This window comes from Homarus americanus, unplaced genomic scaffold, assembly GCF_018991925.1.
Source record: "Homarus americanus isolate GMGI-L3 unplaced genomic scaffold, GMGI_Hamer_2.0 scaffold36734, whole genome shotgun sequence".
NCBI lineage: Eukaryota > Metazoa > Arthropoda > Malacostraca > Decapoda > Nephropidae > Homarus > Homarus americanus.
In genome coordinates this window covers 9,646,701-9,669,171 of record NW_024733126.1, presented here as the reverse complement: position 1 = coordinate 9,669,171, position 22,471 = coordinate 9,646,701, and the positions used below count along the sequence as shown (strand labels likewise).

The 22,471-nt window shown below is 42.2% G+C and overlaps 1 protein-coding gene across 9 annotated transcripts in view; it reads right to left on the bottom strand.

Annotated features, from left to right (window-relative positions):
• The window catches only part of LOC121869334 (unc-112-related protein-like), an 85,327-nt gene extending 63,637 nt beyond the window's left edge, over positions 1 to 21,690 (bottom strand). For 2 of the 9 annotated variants that reach the window (XM_042370636.1, XM_042370629.1), the window contains exons 1-2: positions 21,333 to 21,481; positions 15,675 to 16,061 (exon numbers count right to left, since the gene is read on the bottom strand). In XM_042370636.1, coding sequence (XP_042226570.1) covers positions 15,675 to 15,816 — 142 coding nt within the window. In that variant the 5' untranslated portion in view covers positions 15,817 to 16,061; positions 21,333 to 21,481. The other 7 variants (XM_042370631.1, XM_042370630.1, XM_042370633.1 and 4 more) reach the window with 7 other exon arrangements.
• Positions 21,691 to 22,471: the final 781 nt, after the last annotated feature.

The window sequence follows — 22,471 nt, the reverse complement described above, 5'->3', positions numbered from 1 at the left end:
TTACCTCGTACCCTATTAATTCCTTCCCCTCGAGGAAAGTATGCTACTAAGATCTGCAGTGAGTAACCTAATAAATGCACCAAGTCAAGGGAATATTCTAACCCATATGCCGGGGGTCATGTTTTCAACGCTATGCGCCTTGTCGCCACCACTGCACCCAAATGTGGGCCAAAGAAGTGTTTGTGTAAGTGTTAGCGATCCAAGTGTGTGTTGTTTTAAACCCCATGGCACTGACCTCTCGCTGGTGTCCTACTGGTGTCTTTGTAAAGGGATTACGTCAAAAAGTCCTGAACTTTGTCAGTTCTGTTCATTAGAAAACAAATTGTCTTAAAAAATACATTAAGATAGGTGCCAGCCCAATGAAATGATACGCTTAGTGGAGAAAAACGCACAATGCAGTACCTTACATAAGTGGAGATAGTTTATTAATGCTTGACCTGGGAGTCTACTATGATGATATTATGATCATAAAATATAGAATGAAAATATTTCCACACAACCCAATACTTTACTGCCCCGCCCTCAAGTTCACAAGATAACATGATTATTCAGACAAAAATATAATTAACAAGGAAACAATACTGAGTGAATGGCCATATATACAGTAAAGTACAGTACAGGCAAATTAAGTGCAAGACAGATGACAACAGACATATTCTAAACCCTCAACTCCAAGCTTTACATTTAAGTATATCTACATGATTGTCGTGACACGGATAACTATACCTAATACTATTGGCTGAGTTTACAGCTTAAAACGGCCTTTTCTAACCTAAACTAATTGATGTTTTTCACCCGAGATATGTTAAGTGAACCATAGCATCACCTTTTATGAGGGTTGACTTCCTCTGTTATAAACATTGACCTCCACGTGTGAGGGTAACGTACAGTATGACTCAGTATGACAGGGGCGAGGAGGGTGAAGTATGAGGAGTGGACAACGTGGGACTGGCCAGTAACACGATACCCGCACGCCGATCCCACACATCCGGTATCCTAGTCAGTGGCCACCACGACGGCCACTCTCTCACAACTACCCCTACACTGGCCCAACACCTTCAGGGTATGTTTCCTACTCCCCATTAAACTATTATCAATATGTTACTATCTCTCAAACCAGACCAAACGCCCGGTGGTAGCCTCGGTCAGCCCCACAACCAAGCCACCGAGGCACCCCCTCGGACACCATGGGTCATCTCATCAGTGATTATTCCACGACAAGCATCAATTCTCCAGATATCTTCGTGCTCCACGCTACACTCCCCCAGCCATCATCACTCAATCTGGGAATACCCATCATTCCCCGGCCTCCACCTCGTCACTATTGGAGTTTCCTCCACGTGGCCACCAATCATATACCACTGAACCTCTGACGCACACATCCCCGACTTGAAGGAACGGCAGATAAACCATGTAACATGCATTTTTCCTACGTCAAGAGCATCAACACGTATAAATCCTGACTGAATGACTAACTCCCTGACTCACCACCAGACTGTCTGACTTACTGACTCACCACACTGTTGAATAACTCACACTCTGACTAACTCACTCATTGACTCACCACTAGATTGATTGACTAACTCACTCACCGACTCAACTAACTCACCACCTGACTAACTCACTGACTCGCCACAAGACTGACTTACTAACTCACTGATGGACTTGCCACCTGGCTGATTCACTCACTCACTCACCAAACGATTGACTAATTTCCTCACTTTTTGGCCAGCTCCCGCTGACACAGCTACTGACCAATTATTGGTCATTCCTGTTTTTGCCTGAAAAACTTCCACCAACACACTGTACATCTGCCACACTTGGCAACACACTGTACCGGTACATCTACTTGTGTGAGATGTGGCTCCTTTAGAGAAAGCCCTGAAGCTGCTCTTCACCGGTGAGGCAACAGGAAATATTTATGTTGGTCCTGGCTCCTCGATAAGCCTCCTCTCACATCATTTTGTGTAATCAAGGGAAATCCGCACTTCGCACTGCAATCTCTACAACGGTGCCGCTTACAACTAGAAGAGAGTCGAGAATAATTAGCATAACATCTGATAAATGTGTTAACGCACAAATTGTCGCCAGATTATCTACATCCTTACATATGAGCTCATGTTCGGACTATCATCTTGACAACACTTACTGTAAACAAAGTACCCCACCGTGCCCACCATCAATCCTGTCCCATATCCAAAAAGAGTCCTGCTGTCCTTCACCCCTACCTCCCAACCTTTTACCGCCGTATGACAATGGTTCCCAGTTGTGTACACAAGGAGTCCCCCGCCATAAACACGCACAGCTCAGTTGTCCGGCCTCCCTCCACCTTGTATTGTACAGTGACTGTGTTCAAATTTTCTGCACACAATGTACTGTACCGCGAAAGACCTTACAGTAGGAATTCACTGAAGTTCGCACGATGAATATTCCTCGTAGGTGAGCCATAAAAATACTCCTAAGTTCTACATTCAAGCAAAAGTACAATAATAACACCCAAAATAGCACCAATGGTACAGTGCAACGATAAACTGTACTTTCTTAATTAGGTATGTTTACATTACACAAGTTGGGACAAAAATAAGGTTGAAGATCCGGTACAATATCTGGGTACTGTACTGTACTTTTGACGCTAAACTTGCTCTTTACCTTAAGGCTAATTTCTGTGACTCCGGACCCTGACCTGGAATATTGTGTAGAAATGATGGGAGAGATGCTGGGTGTCCTAACTATTGCTGACATCCTGGACCTGTCCTTAATAATTTCTTCGTTACTTTTTCCCATTACCGCGGATACGAGAATGGGTTAAGTTACGGGACCAATTTCACAGCAATTTCAGCGCCAATTAGATCGCCATTTTTGTGCGGTCGCTTAAGGAAGCTAGTTAGATATGTTCTCACTCTTCGAGTTACGGAAAAAATTAGAAATGAATCTGTGACAACCCGTAGCCAGGAATACTGTGGGGGCTGGAGGACGGGTGTAGGCTGCCTCCACCCACCACGTGTATACAGATAAAAACAAAATTCCCTCAACATTTACCTCTTCTCGACATTTACTTGTGGGTCACATACATGACTGGCCTATACCAGATGATAGCTGCGTCTCATATCACAGTAATCATAAAAAAAAATACAAAGAAAAATCAAAGTAACCATGTGTTGAGATCCCAACCTCCTTATCTACATTTTAAGTCAAACATGTCAGATACCACCATGTGTCCAAGGAGTTTTGTACTTAAGTGTACATGTTGACGCCTTCATTATTCACAGCGTGTTATCCGCCTTCATTTGTACTTAAGTCCTTCCTCAGGAATATCATTATAATAGTTGCATTGTTAATAAGTATGTTATAGCTAAGGACATGCTTCAAAAATATTTTAAATGCGATCATGCAAAGCACTTATAAGACCAGAGAATCTTCTTGCTCTGAGTTAATGACAAGGAACAATTAGATGGACACAAGTGTCTTTGAAAATCTTTTGTCCAAACAATACTTTCAAGGTAGGTCTTTGTGTTAACCATCAAGCATGTGAGCGAGGCCACAGCTCAAGGGAGAAAACGCCACAGCCAGACAATACACTGGCCTATCATAATAATTGCACATGACAGCAATTAAAGCTAAACTAGTCAAGGATAAGACTTGCACTCCTTCACCACCATAATGCCTCACGACAAATGACGACCATCTCTAATAATAGCCTCCCACATTTTCTTGGGGGTGATAGTGGTGGTGATGGGGGAGGGGGGTAGCCTTGTGGGGATGTTAAAGGAGGGGTAGCGGGGTAGGGGTGAAGAAGGGTCTGCTCAGACACACTACAAGTCCTTCCTGTTGTTCCGTCAACAGACACTTGGCAGTGTATGTACAAGCTGCTAGTGTTCCATCCACCTATTTCTCCGACTGTTCACATTTTGTAGGAGCCACTGTGTCTGCTTTTAATTCATTAGTCAATTGCATTTCCAAACCTCTCACATACAGAATCAACAAGGTCTACCAGAAAAAAAAACTAAGTTAAAAGCAAAAACTACACACTAAGTTACAAGCAAAATCAAACAACACAAACTACTTAAATACACAGGCAGATCAAACAGTAATTTTACCAATAACCACGCACAGACACATTATCACCATAAATGCACAAATTGCTAATGTAAGTAACTTTAGTATGGGTCTCGGGAAGATAAAGATGGTTGTACGAGTATGAGGGAACCCTAGGTACTATTACCAGGCAGTTTGGCTCGTCTTTATGGTGGTGGGGATAAGGCCAAGACCCGTCTCAAGTGGTCGTGTCCACGTCTATCACGCCAAGCTCAGGAAGGAGGGAGGAGAGGAAGGAGGGAGGAGAGGAAGGAGGGAGGAGAGGAAAAAGAGGGAGGAGGAAGAAGAGGAAAAAGAGGAAGGAGGAAAAAAGAGGAAGGAAGAAAAAAGGGGAAGGAGGAAAAGAGGAAAGAGGAAAAGAAAAGGAAGGAGTAAAAGAAGGAGGAATAGAAGAGGAAGGAGGAATAGAAGAGGAAGGAGGAATAGAAGAGGAAAGAGGAAAATAAGAGGGTAGGAAGGTTTAAATTATGGGAGGCAGGTGACATGACGGGGAGATGAAACAGGAGGGAGAGGGGGACATATGACACTAAGTATGATGAAGGTATGGAGGGCGAGACGAAAAGGAGATAACACAGGAGTGGAAAGGTGTAGAGAAGCAGGTGGGGAGGGGAGAGGGTGAGGTGTGTAGGGAGGATGTGTCAAGAGGCGAGGGTTGGGTTGTGTAGTGGCAGGGGGGGGTGAGCAGGGAAAGGGTGGGGTGGTGGGGGGTGGGGGTTGAATTATTCAGGACGGACTGGGAGTGGCACTTGGACGCAGGCACCTCCCAGCAATACTGATACCGGCCACACACACACACGAACTACAAACCTCCAAAGACAAGTCAAACAAGTACCTACATTACACAAATACCAGACTAAACCTCTTGCAAATGTTGAGCACTTTTATCTGACATATCCGGCGTAAGGTTACCTTCCTCTAAGGAGAGTGTCCTACTTGTTCACCAGGATAACTACGTACTTGCTGCCCAGAACCAACACACGGGAACAACAGGTGGACATGTACTGTATAGTTTTGTTTTGTTTTTTCAACAATATAATTCTATAAATTATTATTACAAAAAAGACCAAGATATTTTGTACACTTGTCAGTTGACATTACACAAGAAGATTAAAATGACTTACCCAGTCTTAGGTTCATTGACGGTGTTGAAAATGGTTTTAATTCGTGTCCAGCTAAATCTGTCTGGGTTTACTGGGATTACTGACAAATAACACCTTGTATAAATGTTAACAAACAATGTTTTACACTCTGCTTATCTTTGACCAGTTAATGAGATAACTGGACAAGCACTGGTCACTCAGGAATATTCCCAATGATTTGAATTCCACGCGTAACAGCCTATGACATTCGTTTGCAGTGTAGAAACTGGGGTTGGTGGTAACCCCCACCGTACGACGTCACAGTTAAACATCTTGACGAGGGAATTCCCAACAATACCATTGCCTCTTTTCTCAGACCATTCATTCATTCCTAGCAAACGATGGCGAAATCTTGGCCAATATCTATGACGAATACTGGATCAATGAACTATTTCAGAAAGCCCCAGTCAGGTTATACTTCGTGCTTGCTACCATGAAGCAGTTAGTGTTGCTCACTATTGACGATTTATGGCACACCTTGACACTTGTCAATGCTTGCAGCTTTTCTCTCTCTGAAGCGTATTGCTTTACGTTTAATTCATAAAATGTATAAAATCAACAAGTTTTTACTCTGGATACATGTGTGTTTTCTGTTTTTATTCCTTTAATTATGGCACACAACAATGTCCCAATTTTCTTAGTAAACAATCAACCTCGATGTTTTAATCCTAACTTAAGGATGCAGGTGGACACTTAGACATATAGCAAACTGACCTAACATAACCACATACAGTATATGCTGTTTTAAAATGCAATTTACGACATAGAGCCAACTTTGGCTATAACTACAAGACATTAATTTATTTAACAGTTGGTTCTGTCATCCACAAATAGTGTTACACAAAAACAATCAAACTATACAGTATACACTCTCCCCACCCATACATACACACATGCACCAACCTTGCAACCATCATCCCCAAAATACACAAACCCACTGTCACTACACCCAGCCAATTTACCTGCCAATTTCCCATCAGAATGACTTCCGGTTGGGCGTCAGTGATGGGGCTGTGGCTCCTCCATCATGCCTCGCCTGGCTACCTTCCCCTGGGCGCCACAAGAGGTGGTAATAGTGCGCTATGAGGAGAGGCTGCGGGGGTAATTATAGATGTGGGAGGCTGGTGGTATGGGGACCAGGGTGGCACACGCGGTATGTGGCGCGTGCCACTCCTCCCTCCCCTTCGTTTTTTCTTCCTTCTCTGTATGTCTTTCTCTCCCCCTTTCGTTTTTCTTTCCTTCTACACCTCTAAGTCTACATTTCACCCTCCTCCCCCCCTTCGTATCTCTTCTTCATTTTCTTTCTTCCCTCTTTATGTATGTCTCTCCCACCTTCTCATTGTCAAAACACTTCACTCATACAGCAACTCGTCACTACACCTCAGACAGACACATCACCATTCATTACTCTTAATCATCACCTGACTTAACTCACCTGAGGTTTGTAGAACACACCTTTAAAAACTCCACTATCACTTAACTCGTAATGACTTATTTTCGCTCACCACCACACAATAGGTTCCAGATTTTCAATAATTCTTAAGGTGACTTTACCGCAAAACTGAAGCTGTAAGAATACACCTAGCTGGTTGACTTAAGCTAATGCACCAATCTAACACCGAGACTAACTTAATCAATGAGGTTACTTAACAACATTTAAAGGGAAAAATTAAGAAGTCTTGGTTAACCAATTAGGTCCATTCTCTCACCTTCACTCAACAGGGATATTCATCGTGCAAACCTTTGAAAATGTGGACCCAGCTGCATACGGCAATTACCAGTCAGCACGTTACTCACCACTCCCTACTAGCACACCTACACACTAAAGCCTAATTTTCTGCACGAGAGACAAGCGTAATGCATTTCATTAACTCAACATCCGGCGCTTGAGGCTCTATAGCGTCCATACGACAAATAGATAGTAGGTATTAGGCAGCTACCAAACAGGGAGGTATTACCGCCTGGGAAGATATTGGAAGCATAATGTGTTGTCTAATGATAGACCCTGCTGCTATATGGCACCACAAAAATTGTGACCAAGTCCCAGGTTGCTGATCTGACTTTCTGCCTCATTTACACACAATTGCAGGGTCTCGATTGTTTCTCTTACTATTGACAACACAACAAACATTTATTGTTTCTCACTTTTGGCCTTTTTCTTAATTTTTGTATTTTTTGTGGTTCTTTATTATTATTATTATTATTATTATTATTATTATTATTATTATTATTGCCCACCGGGCCCCGATGTGGGTCGGTGACCTGTGCCCGGGTGGGCTGGTAAAAAAAAAAAAAAAAAAAAAGTGTGCCGATTATCGTGGCCCTCGAGAGGTTGAGTCGATACAATCACATTTCATGTGGGATTACTAATAAGAAAAATACCCCGTAGTAAGAGTTTATATTCTGATCGTTTTAAGAAGCAGTGTCTATACTTGGTTTACGAAAATAGTAACCACGAAACAAAATATTTTCAAGGAAGACCTGGATGAGCTTTTTTCTGGCAAAATACCTCATCAACCGGGCTGTAATGAATACGCTCTGGCCTGCAGGCTATGAGCAACATAGTCTGGTTGATCAGGTTGTCATCCGGGAAGCCAGGTCGCGGTAAGAAGAGGCCCCAGGATCAACCACCGAAAGACTCCCGGCACGTAAATACAGTGAACAAAGACATGTCTGCTCCTCACAGTATCAAGGTACTTGGCAAGTATCAAGTAACAATGAAATATGTCAAAGTTCAGAGAGAGAGAGAGAGTGTGTGTGTGTGTGTGTGTGTGTGTGTGTGTGTGTGTGTGTGTGTGTGTGTGTGCGCGCGCGCTCGCGTTTTTATATACCGTGCTAATAATTAACGGTTTATTGAAAAGTTCAGCAGCCCAAAGGCTGAAAATATACACTGGACATAAATGACTTATTACACACAAAGACATGGGGTCGGTGGGTCGTTTAACAAAAGCTTTCATCACTAAAAGGAGAAGGAAAATAAAATGAACATACAAATTATAGTCTACAGTTGATGACCCGGGCTGGTCTCTTGTCCGACTGTGTGAGGTCACGTAGGCCACGTGGTGTAGCGTGCGTGCGTGTGTGTAATAATAATAATAATAATAATAATAATAATAATAATAATAATAATAATAATAATAATTAACGGTTTATTGAAAAAAATTCTGCAGCCCGAAGGCTGAAAATATACATTGGACATAAATGACTTATTACATACATTGGTGGTTTAACAAAAGCCTTCATTAGAGAAAGGTAAAGGAACATACAGTGAACATACAGATTAATGTAGGTGTTGAACAACAAACTCGTAGTGTAGTAACTCCCTCCCAGATGGTGTTAGGAGGAACTCACGTGGTGTAGTAGTTCCCTCAGATGGTGTTATGAGGGACCTCACGTGGTGTAGTAATTACCTCACAGATGGTGTTATGAGGGACCTCACGTGGTGTAGTAATTACCTCACAGATGGTGTTATGAGGAACCTCACGTGGTGTAGTAATTACCTCACAGATGATGTTATGAGGGGCCTCACGTGGTGTAGTAACTCCCTCACAGATGGTGTTATGAGGAGCATCACGTGGTGTAGTAATTCCCTCACAGATGGTGTTATGAGGGGCCTGACGTGGTGTAGTAATTCCCTCACAGATGGTGTTATGAGGGACTTGACGTGGTGTAGTAATTCCCTCACAGATGGTGTTATGAGGGACATGTGGTGTAGTAATTCCCTCACAGATGGTGTTATGAGGGACTTGACGTGGTGTTGTAATTCCCTCACATATGGTGTTATGAGGGACATGTGGTGTAGTAATTCCCTCACAGATGGTGTTATGAGGGACTTGACGTGGTGCTGTAATTCCCTCACATATGGTATTATGAGGGACATGTGGTGTAGTAACTCCCTCACAGATGGTGTTATATGAGTGAGGTGTGGTCTTAGACCTTCCTATCGTAGACGGATTAACACATCGCTGGTTGTTGTTGGGTCTCACGGGCCGTTATCACTGGGTACCTGGGACCTCACTGTGTGAAGGTTAACTTGGGTACGACTGTTACGGTTGAGCTGTTCTCACTGACTTCCAAGCACTGTTCACCACTGTTCACCTCTGTTTAACACTGGTTCCGTTCCTTTACTAAATGAAATTGTAACTTCTGGCGAGAACTTGTTGATATTCCGGTGAGGTGGAGGGTTCAGGGGAGGGGGTTGGTATGGGCCAACTTAACAGTTGACCTGGCTGCTCCGAGAGGAGCGCCAGGTACGTCTTGACCCTTCGGTGGTCAAGGATGTCTGTGTGTACATAATACGAGATGTCACAAGCCCCCGCCCACACATAAAGGCTCATCAACTATTACTACCACTCCACATAATCCTTTCGGTTTTTTATAATTACAATCTAACCAGTCAGTGTGCCCTTAAGCCAACCGCCTCGTCACCATCCCTAAACCTCGACTCTCTAAGGCTCTCAATTTAAAATTTCCAGCCGGACTCTAGATGTAAGAACGCGTCTACCTCGCTCAACCGCCTACAAGAAAAAGGTGAAGACAACAGTGGCATCGAAACATCATACTCGCCACTCAGCTAATTCCCCGAGTGGTTGAAGTAGTATTCTGATACCTCGCTGACCAGTTACTCCTTGGCTACTTGATACAAACCCGACGCCAAGCTGAACTGAACCAACGAGTTTACGGATGGACTCCATTTCAACATTTTCAAAATTAATGACATTCATATACTCCACGATTACATACAAATCAATTAATATCTTCACACGTCAGCCTATTTGTAATAAGATAAGCTAGATACGTGCTAATTATGCAAAAACATTGAGTGCGCGCGCGCGAGCAAGGTTGAGAGCAAAGCACACTCACATAAATATTATGAAAGAAGAGGCTGTCTGAATTAATAATACACCTAATCTAAAACTAACAATGTTGACAGTTTAACTATATAGAGAGGAGCTGGTACCTTACAACTACACCTTCTAGCACGCTACTGTGTGGAGATAGTTTACACTTACTATCCCAGTAATACTTCCACTGACACGGGACAATTCCTCTATCACTTTATCAGGTGTTGCAACTTTATACAACACCGAAAACGATGACGCTGTACCAAAGAGAACAACATTACATACGAAATATTTCAAATTTCAAATCTGATGAATATCACGAAGCCTTGTAAATCTTTTTCCATGACAATTACCTCGCGAGCTCTCGGCACACATGCTAACAAGTGGCGGGTGTGAGATGTGGTGAGGTGAAGGAGGGGAGGGAAGGAAGCAGTAATTAACCAGAGACAGAGAGGGAGAAGGGAGGGCGTGACTTACTGGCGATGATCCAGACACTGCGGTTTGGTAATCTCAGTGGTTCTCCTCTCTTAGTACACTGTATTTCTAACAAAGTTACACCATATGTTCTACTTGGTGTGAACAGTGTTACAGTAAAGATATAACAAACCACTACCCCACCCACCCAAGTACTATTCATCAAATTTAAAGATGAGGTACCGTACTTCAGTGGACGCCACATCACCCTGCTACTCTATGTAACCGTTCATGACTTTCACTCCAAGAGCCCCAAGTACGAAGCTTCCATATCAACCCTCCACCCCTCCCATACTTTCAATCAACCCTCCACCCCTCCCATACTTTCAATCAACCCTCCACCCCTCCACCCCTCCCACACTATCAATCAACCCTCCACCCCTCCCATACTTTCAATCAACCCTCCACCCCTCCCATACTTTCAATCAACCCTCCACTCCCCATAGTTACTCAATCAACCCTCCACCCTCCCCTCCCACACCCAATCAACCTCCACCCTCCCCACTTTCAATCAACCCTCCACCCCTCCCATACTTTCAATCAACCCTCCACCCTCCCACACTATCAATCAACCCTCCACCCTCCATACTTTCAATCAACCCTCCACCCTCCCATACTCAATCAACCCTCCACCCCTCCCATACTTTCAATCAACCCTCCACCCTCCCACACTATCAATCAACCCTCCACCCTCACTTTCAATCAACCCTCCACCCCTCCCACACTATCAATCAACCTCCACCCTCCCATACTTCAATCAACCCCACCCCTCCCATACTTTCAATCAACCCTCCACCCTCCCACACTATCAATCAACCCTCCACCCCCTCCCATACTTTCAATCAACCTCCACCCTCCCACACTATCAATCAACCTCCAACCCTCCCACTTTCAATCAACCCCCCACCCTCCCACACTGTCAATCAACCTCCACCCTCTCACTTTCAATCAACCCCCCACCCTCCCACACTATCAATCAACCCCACCCCTCCCATACTTTCAATCAACCCTCCACCCTCCCATACTTTCAATCAACCTCCACCCTCCCACACTATCAATCAACCCCCCCACCCTCCCCACTATCAATCAACCCCCACCCTCTCCACACTATCAATCAACCCCACCACCCCTCCCATACTTTCAATCAACCACCCCCCCAATCCCCCCCTCCCACACTATCAATCAACCCCACCCTCCCACACTATCAATCAACCTCCACCCCCCATACTTTCAATCAACCCCCCACCCTCCCAATCAACCCCCCACCCTCCCACACTCAATCAACCCCCACCCCTCCCACACTATCAATCAACCCCCCACCCTCCCACACTATCAATCAACCCTCCACCTCCCACATTCCCAATTTTCCCCGCCATTTCCACCTCCGTTTTCTGTTCCACTTATTTCTCCATAACAACCTCATTCAATATCCTCCTTCCCATCGTTTCCAACCTCCCTCTTTCCCCACGCGCCACATTTACCACGCGTCAAAGCCACAAGCATCACCAATAACCACACGATAACCCACAACCATCACCACTAACCACATAGTAACCCACAGCAACCACCACTCCCACCCTCACCACTAGATCGTTTCATCCATCACACACAAACACACACTATAGACACCTTTCTACCATCTTTTTAATTTTTACTTTCTCCGCGTTACCCTTAACCCACAACTACATTAAACTTAAACACGCGCGCGCGCGCGCGAGAGAGAGAGAGAGAGAGAGAGAGAGGGGGGGAGATCACGGTCACACTACGCCAGACACCACCACCACCCTGACCTCCTTCTGTGATGAAGAACCCATCTGTCCCTCTGAAATAATATTCTACTTCCATAAAATTAAATTAATTTCACATTCAAATTCCACAAAAATTGGCGAGCGTGAGGTGGGCCCAGGGTAACCAAATCATCAGCTTGGATTATACTTGGCAGTAACGACACACGGTAATGTACTCACATCATGTTAGAAGCAATATGCCACTAACACTTCCTGACCTAAGTGGTATCGTATACTATTTTTTACATTAACCTGGACGGGGTTCGACACACTCACTAGAATGTGAGAAACATTATACCCTTGTACAGGTTTGTGTTGTGCTGGGGTACAATAATTTAAGAAGAATAGTTATTGGTCACTACAACAAAATGGTAGTGTACCACAAGGCTCTGTCTTTACCAACAATAGTCCTTTGATCTAGTGACCTGACGATTAACAGATAACTATCTTGAGACAATACAATTTTACACCAAGTTTGGTCGATATCCATCCACGTTTACAGAAGATATCGTTTGGAAACCTTGTGAAAGACGGACACAGAATACATAACGTAGTGGAAGTCACTATATAAGCAAACACTATAATTATGGCATGGTAAATATTACCAGCAGTAGCATAAAACTATTTAATGAGTATTATTTTATTTTAGTATACATATATCAGCCAATGACAAATTAAAGTGGAAGCCATCAACAGATGCCCAGATGGTGTAGCTCTATGACAGCGAGCTACTACAACGTGAAGGCACCTCCCTTCCCACTTCCACGGAGGACTTCTGTACTCTCGACGGTGTTAAAACTTGAGTTAATGTTTATCCAATACATTTCACTGGAACAATCTGAAGTTAGGAATCATGTGAAGACGAGGAGGGGAGTTCGTGTGAGGATGAGTGTATCAGGATGTCCGTCATATCCTGTCCAGTTTTGAATACACCACACTATCAAGCTACACTACGGTATTACCACCACTCCAAATGCCCTCGAGCTCTCGCACCACAATTACAATACTTGAACGTACTATGTCCCTTATACCAATGCGGGTGCACACGTTTATACACACAAAATCCCCTCCGTACAAAAACACCGAGTTACACATGACAGGATGATCCTCCCCAAAACTTTATATATATATATATATATATATATATATATATATATATATATATATATATATATATATATATATATATATATATATATATATATATATATATATGACCACAGGATCTTACACACACACTCACAAGTAGATAAGGACCCTACCACAGGTAGTACGTACAATGAAAGACAAAAGTCGTGTCGTGTAATTTGGTGAAAATTTATGCCGAAGGACTTAACTTTTGGTGCGCTCTACCTTGTGGTAGGGGGCTCACATAATGTTTCAAGAGTTATATTTAATCTTCGGACAAAACCGTGACACTACTTTTGTCTTTGATTGTACATGTACTTATGGGGCAAGGACTGGCCTCTTACGTCACGGTGCCCTCTATAAGGTGTGCGGCGGTCACTAATTCACTGCTGCAGTGGACGACCTTTCACATACTGCACCATATATCTACACTCGCGCCAGTCGCCACTCTCAAAGTACGGTACCTAAAAATTTACATCACCCACACCTCCCCACGTCCTCGGTCTTTCGCCTTCTACCTCACACTCAGGTCCCTACCAAAACCATACCTACGCCTCTACACTACCCACAACTTCCTATCTATGCCTCTTGCACCTGCTACCTCAACCCCACGTCCTTCCCACCCCCATATCTATACCTACGCACAACTCGCTCCCCATGCCCTATGCCTATACTCTTACATCCGGAGCCTCAAACCCTTGCCCTTCCAATATTTTTCTTATCAACACTCCTCCCACACTTACAGAACCTACAACACATTTTATTTGTCGCATACACCTCTAAAACTACCCATATCTTATGCCTTGAACTCCTCCAGCCTTCCTCCATTATAACTGAGTGAATGTGTCTCAACGTGAGGTGAAATATTTCTAATGTTCAGTAGGTCTTTGGTATTTAATCCCGATCTAGCACTTTCATCACCTAACTTGTGCACTCAAAGCCGGAAAATATAGCCAAGCATCACGCAACCCTATGACTTGACCTTGAAATAGTATACCCCCAAACCCAAGATGCACTGCATTCAGTTTCGTGCAACACGATACACCACTAAATATTCGCACAGTGATAATGTCTACACAAACTCATCAGTAGGCTGATAAAGCAAATATGTTGGGGAAAAAACCCTCAGTACCATAGTGATGTACGGTGCTGCCCATCCACCCGTGACTCAGCGTCTGGCAATGGGGGTGCAGTGGCAACTTATCGTATCATCAACAAACTCCGCTACCAAAAGTCACTGCCAACAACCAAGAAATTCATAAATTTTTTTTTGAAGTCCAGATGCTAAAAGCCGTTTGTCTCATAAATCCCACAGCCACTAGATTATGCTAGTCAATGAAAGTCATTTGGTCGCTAACATATTGCTAAAAAACAGAGCCAGGACACCTTACCTTTTAGGATTTGTAGTCATGCGAATAAAGAATACATTTTTATTAACATGAGGCGCAAATAACTAAGAAGTGCCCCCCCCCCCCCCAAAAGGTGAGGTGTTAACAATAAATACTCACTCATGGATAATGTGAAATTTTAGGCTGAAAGCAGGTTGGATATTCATCCAGCCATTCGTACAGTTGCGGAAATGTGTTCCTACACCCCCGGTGGTAACCCGTGTCTCCCAATACCCATTCATTGATAAATAGTGATACTGCTACTGTGGCGGTGCCGTTTGGAGAAACGGATTACCGCAAGGGATGTAAAATACATTTCCGCAACTGTACCACTAGTCACATGTCTCATGCACTCCTTCACCTGGTTACCCCAACTCATTTCACAATATGCAGAATAAGGGCGTAACCTCATTTTGGGAACACTACCCTCTTAAAAAGACAGCAAAGAGAGAAATTCGAGAAAAAGCAAATATGGTAGGTTTAAAATCATTACCTTTTTGCCTTAGGACACAATACCCGTGGGTTTTTTTTCAGGGATGGCAGGTTGCCTTGACTAGGAGCAGGTGTAATTATGGGTGGCCGCCAACATCCCCCGCCCTCCTAATAACATGCATATCTGGTTTGGTTTCCGGTGTTTTACTTACACCACCTGCGGTTACACTACCCTGCACTACAGGGAGAGCATTAAAAGCCTGCCACGAAAGCTGTGACCATGTTTTCCCTTACATAAAAAAAGCTCAAGGAGAGATAGATACATGAAAAAATACCAAGTGAGATGGGCAAAGACAGGTATAAATGGAAAATAAAACGTCAACTTACCTAATTCTTCAACGAGGCGAAGCATTACACCACCGATGTGCAGATCGCTCTTCACTCTGAGGATTCTCTCCACCTGCAGATCGGTGACGTTGATATGCAGCTCCCACGACCCGTCACCGATCAACTGCCCGTCGGCCATCATCTTGAAGGCTCTACTGGTCTCCCCACGCTACACGAGAAGCACCAGGAGCCGCAAGCAGAACAGGGGTCCTGCTAACACTTAGCAACAGTAGCAATAATAATAATGTATGACCCACAGCACCGTGCTCATAATCCAAGTTATCTGTTCCCTGAGTAGCTGGGCACTTGCCACTCCGTCCAAACTCGATCACTGTACAAAATTTTCCGTCCCGTCACTCGATAGTCATATATAGATATACAGTATTGCTAAGAAATTACAATTAATAACCAAAGGTGTTTGAGGGAAATTATATTAAATTAAATTTTCAATACCTGTACACAATATTCACATGTACTCAACCGTATAAAATGTTTTCACGCAAAAATAATTTATATCGGCAAAATAGTTACTCTATACAAATCTTTATGTTAATCAAACCACTTCAAAGAATCTGTGAATCAAGATCTTTAGTTGTGAGTAGTCCTAAACTTGATGCTAGATCCAGATTATCTCAAGCCGTTTATTTTTGCTAGATAACCAGGTAGGCACAATCTGTATACTAAAAATAACTATTTGTTACAGCAGAAACGAATTACCTAGACCTAAATTAAATAACCTCAGGATCTAATATTAGTTTATAGTGGTTACATTAGACAGTAAACATGAATGCAACCTAACGATATATTAGTGTGCATTTGGACTTGGAGACGAAGTGCTAACTTCAGGCGCCATTCGCCATATTACGTACTGCTACGAAGTACTGTAGCAATATTCTTTGTGTGACATAGTAGCATTTCTGAACTTACAGGATCAAGTTAGACCTGGTTATTTGATCTGTTAAAAATAGTTAAGCTTTGTAGCTTTCACAACAAGAGTTACTGGGGATTATGGGGAAACTTTCGTCGTGGCCCTCGACATCTCCAAAGCATTTGACAGGGTATGGCACAAATCTTTGCTTTCTAAACTTCCCTGTTATGGGTTATCTACTTCAATTTGTTCTCTAATTTCTAGCTTTCTTGAGAACTGATCCATGGCAGTTGCTGTCGAGGGATCGATCTCTCGCTCTTTCTCTACCAATAGTGGTGTCCCACAGGGTTCTGTTCTTTCTCCTACACTCTTCCTTCTTTTTATCAATGATTTACTTCACACTATGACTAATTTTATCCATTCTTACGCTGATAATTCTACTCTTCACTCTTCTTCACATTTTCCCCTTGCCCGTAATTCTCAAATTAGATCTGTTTCTAGAGCTGATATCATCACATCTAACAATGAGGATCTGTGCAGCATCTCCGAATGGGGAGGCAGAAACTTGGTTAAATTCAATACAGTGACCCCTCGTTTAACGAACGCCTCGGTTAACAAAATTTCGGTTAACGAACTGCCTTCCATATGGATCTTCAATTCGGTTAACGAACAAAAATTAGGTTAACGAATTTCTTACGAACCGACCTCAACATGTTTTCGCTTGCACTGACCGGGCAACCAGCTTTAGTATCAGTCCGCCAATACATTAATCGGTTCTAGGGCTTAAATTCCTTACTATTTTAGTAAATATCAAGAAGTTTATACTATTCAATAATTTTAAAAGTTTAATATTCAATTTTTTAGTCATTTTAACAATTATTGAACATAATTGAAGGTAAAGTGACTAGTATAATGCGCGGCATCCAGCCTCTTAACACAGGTAACATCTTGCTTGAGACTCTCTTCAACTAAACGCTTTTTTCTGTGTTTCCAAGCAAATTATTGGTCATTTTGAAATATATTTTACATATTGACAATATATAATGCAGTGCAGTGTTGATTTAAAGAAAATAATCTTGAAATACACCAAGAGAACTAAAATTTTATGGATGAAATGGTGCCATGGGGTGACTTCTCTTCCACCCCAATGCCTTTTCTTCTTCCTTCTCCTCCACCCCCATTCTAATTCCATCATCATCATCATCATCCAGGAGCCTTCTACATACACACCTCAAAGTAAGTGAACTTTTCTACCATTTTTGTTGAATTTAGGAAATTTTCGGTGAGCTGGAACCAATTACCCAAAAACCCATTGAAACAATGGTTTCGGTTAACGAATTTTTCGGTTAACAAACGACCTTCTGGAACGGATTGAGTTCGTTAACCGAGGGGTCACTGTAGTAATAAAACTCAGCATTTACCAATTACACTTTCCAAATTAAATGATCTCCCACCAATCACATTTCAGGATGTAATAATTCTGCCAAATTCTAAAATAGGCTAGGCCTCAACATTTCCTCTAAAAGGCATGGAAGCCACACATCCTCGACATTGCTAAAACTGCCTCCCAAAAGCTGGGAATGCTGTACAGATGCTGTAGCTACTTTACTCCTGAGCAGTTGCTTCAAGTACCTATTTGCCAGCATATAAGGCGCACCACCGCATAAGATGCACCCCTATTTTACAAGGATATTTTGTGGATTTTTTTTTAGTACGTTTCATCATACAATTATTGAAAGTGATTTAAAAGTGGTTTTGTAGGGGAAAACATATGATTTTGTGCATGTAAATACAATACTGTATATAGCTTCTGATCAGAGCAGCTGTGTGGCTTGTTTATATTTTGGTCAAGAGAATTACCGATAAGATGTGAAACTCGTATTTTTGGCTGTGATGTTTTGTGTTGTTGCGATCTGCCACCAGGGTATAACACTATCGCTTAATTTTTTTTTTTTTTTATTGGGCACTCCCCGACATCCTTGTGTAAGGTGAAGCGCAGAAGTGTTTACAGCGCCCAACAGGGAAGCATGCTAAGTTCATGCTTGCCTTTATGTCTCATGAGTTAAGGGCATAGAAGCCTGAAGTCAAGAGCTCCAACAACTCCCTGAATACGAATTCGCAACTTTCGACTTACAACAGGTACCTACTTTACTGCTAGGTGAACAGGGTCTAATGGGGGCTAGGAAGTATGTCCAAACAACTTCCACCGGCCCGGGAATCGAATCCTTGACATCTTGCTTGCGAGGCAAGAGCGATACCGCTTCTACCACCGGCCCCCCACATCATCGCTAATGTTTTAGAGTCATCGTCTCATTGCTAATGGCTGACTGGCGGCTGAACTTTCTGCTAACATTTCTTTAATCTTTCTAGGGGCATTTTTCAATTAGATAATATACAAATGTTTCCTAAAGGTAATACAGTCCTTAAATAATGTAAGACATGTATCTGGTGTGGGTTATGTATGCTAGGGAAGAAGGTACAGTGACATGTTGTGAGCTTCCCTATGCCGTTAAGCCAATGTAGCTTCCCTATGCCGTTAAGCCAATATAAGCCATTATTTACGTTTTCGGCAAATTTGACGTAAGTTTGTAATAATAGATTGTGATTAGATTGTGATAATTTGGCTTGTTTTTCAGTATTCTATTATTAGTAATATTATTAGTAAAACAATTTTTGTGTTTAGTGGACTACTGCTCGTCCCAGACTCCCTAGCTAGACACCTCCACCTACGGCGCTCGGCCTCCCATCCATAATACAGGTACATTAGACGCAGGGTAATTTGCGATACATGAATAAAAAAAAATGTGTTTTATACGCCGGCAAATACGGTATACCGTATAAGGGATTCATTCGTCTTAACTTGGAGTACTGCTCTCATATCTGGGGTGGCTTTTCCTCTGTCCAACCATTAGATAGGGTGGAATGAACGGCATTTTGTTTTATTAACTCTCCTCCTTTAGTTGATAATCTTTCTTCCCTTCGCTACACCACAATGATGCTTCACTCTCTCTTTTACAGGTACTGTACTTTAACGGGCAATGTTCAGTGGATTTGGCATCCTGTGTACTGCCAGCAAGGCCATGGGCTCGTAACACCCGTCTTGCCCGCGGTACCCACCATTTCTCTGTGGGTTTCGGTCACACTAGAATAACCCGTTATAGTACCTCTTTCTTTCCTCACACAGCCAAACTGTGGAATGCTCTGCCTTCTTCTGTGTTTCCATACTTATACAATCTGTTTCACTTTAAAAAGCTGGTTTTCCAGCATCTTCGTGGTGTACATTAACGTAGTATAACCTTTTTCTTTTCTATTTTCAAGTTATTTGTTCTTTTTTTTTTGCCCCCCAGGCCCCGTTGTGGGTCGTTTGACCTGTGCCCGGGTGGGCTAATTCCCGTAAAAAATAAATAAAACCTTAACATCAACCTAGAAAAGTCGACTTGTGAAAGAGAATTAGGGGTACTTGTAAGCCTGAACCTACGGCCTAGAAATCAGTGCATTAATAATCGAAATAAGGCAAACAAGAGTATTAGGTTATATATACAGAAGTGTAAGTAATAAGAGTGTGGAGGTCATATTGCAACTATATCTTGCGCTAGTCAGGCCGCACCTCGATTATGCTGTTCAGTTCTGGTGCCCTTATTATAAAATGGATATCAATTCACTGGAGTCGGTGCAGCGAAGAATGACGAAAATGATTCCGGGACTTAGAAACCTTCCATATCAGGATAGGTTAAAGAAACTAAACTTGCATTCCCTAGAAAGACGAAGAGTGTGGGGAGATATGATAGAAGTATTCAAGTGGGTGAAAGGAATCAATAAAGGAGATATAGTTAACGTTCTTATAATATCTGAGCAGGATAGAACTCGTGGCAAAGGATTCAAGTTGGATAAGTTTAGGTTTAGGAGGGAGATAGGAAGGAACTGGTTCACAAATAGGGTGGTAGACGAATGGAACAAGCTTAGCACCTTTGTAGTAAGTGCTGGAATGCTGGAAAGTTTTAAAAGGAGGCTATAGAGTGGTAGTAAATCTCGACAGGAGCTGCCATGCACAGGCCAACCGGCTTATTGCAGACTCCTTATTTTCTTATGTTCTTATGTTAAGGATTCGGATTCATAGCTACACAGAAAATTCATTCAAATACTGTATGTAATTTATGATTTTATAAAATATTGGTGCTACAAGATATTTAGCTTAGCTTAGGTTAGATTTGACTAGTTATCTTTGTAGACTACACACTATAGTATCACCAAAATTTTAGTTCCCTCGAAATCGTACACCTCACTAACTTTTCCCAAACAGCTTTATGTCACACTATACAGTATTAAATCACGTTGACTAGTATACATTTAACCTCAAATCATGGAAGGAGCAACCAATTACAATTATAAAAAAATAGAATACACTTCCAAATTGTATTTCAACCTTCATGTTAGTTATATTACTCCCTTTAAAATTATTTTTTTAAAAGAATATAAATTACAAGCACTGCCAACTTTATCGAGTTATACAGATCCAAATTACATCTTAATTAACAAGATAGCATTACTAATGCCATAGCTATTTATTAAAAGTTTGATTAGCCACTTCTTCACTCCTAATTCAAATCAAACTATAAAAGTGATATCAGATAACGTGAAAATAAGATATATAAATACAAAGAATTATGAAACATGATAAAATGCCCCATTAACTGTTCAATAATAAGTCTTTTGCCAGATTAAAGTGGCGAAGTTCATTTGCTGCTCAAACTGGCACGATTGTCAAACATATCAAATAGAGTTTTCACTACCAACAAAAGGTGTTAGATTCTTGATAACCACTCTGGCAGGGGAAGTATTACACACTGGGGGCCACCAGTGCCACACAGGAGAGAAGTGAGTGGGGCACTATCAGTGTACTGCGGATGAGGCGGCGACAAGCAGGCTGTGTAAACAACACACTCTTCATGCTCTCACCGCTCTCTGGCATAGTTTTCACAACACATCACTGGTATATTTTACTATAAGTTGGCCTACTGAGACGTTTGTTACGATCACTAATAGATGGGAGGTCGTACACAGGGAGAATTATGGCACAGTCGGGTTAGTGTGGCCCCCGCCCACCGCGTCACTACGGCACTGATATCAGTATTGCCAACTCAACCCCGCTCATCACACTGCTATACTTGTTAAGTTGCGCTACACGCACCAAATCGCTACATACTCAAGTTGAACCCTGATCATGCATAATGGAACGTTTATAAAATTTTAGAAATATACATTATACATCCTAGCTATTATATTCATAAGTTGATATGGAATTTAAAAACGGCTATATATTGTATGAAAATGACCAATCTCGGAAAATGTCGGTGTTATTGTATAAATTGTTAACAGTCGAATATAGAGAACCTTATCTTTGCAATCAATAGTTCGGACAATTTTAAGACACTTATCTTCTATGGTGTTTTCCTCGCAAATGATCTAAAAATTACCTAACCTCATAACAGGGAGTTTTGAAGCGTACACACAGACACACACACACACACACAATGCAGCTGGTCATTGTAGACTTGATTTATTTTAGTAATTAGAACTTCATACAAAGTAACTCTACTGTGATAGGGTTTTATCATAGGCTACGTAAAGCACAAACATAAAAAAATATTCAACATTACACTTACTCTTTAATTCATTTTAATGTATATTTTTTTGTCGGTGTTTGTTTCATCATCTTGGCCGGCTACTGGTACTGAGATTTATTCAGTGAAGGAAATGCCCCCCCCCCCTTTCGTCTCACTGTGGCTAAATAACCTAACCTAACCATGACCGAGGATAATGTAATTTTTTTTAAGTGTTTCAAGCACTGCAGTTATATAACAAAACACTCCTTTTGATAGTGATTATAAGATTTGTAATCACAAGGTAAAACACGACCTCCGACAGGAAG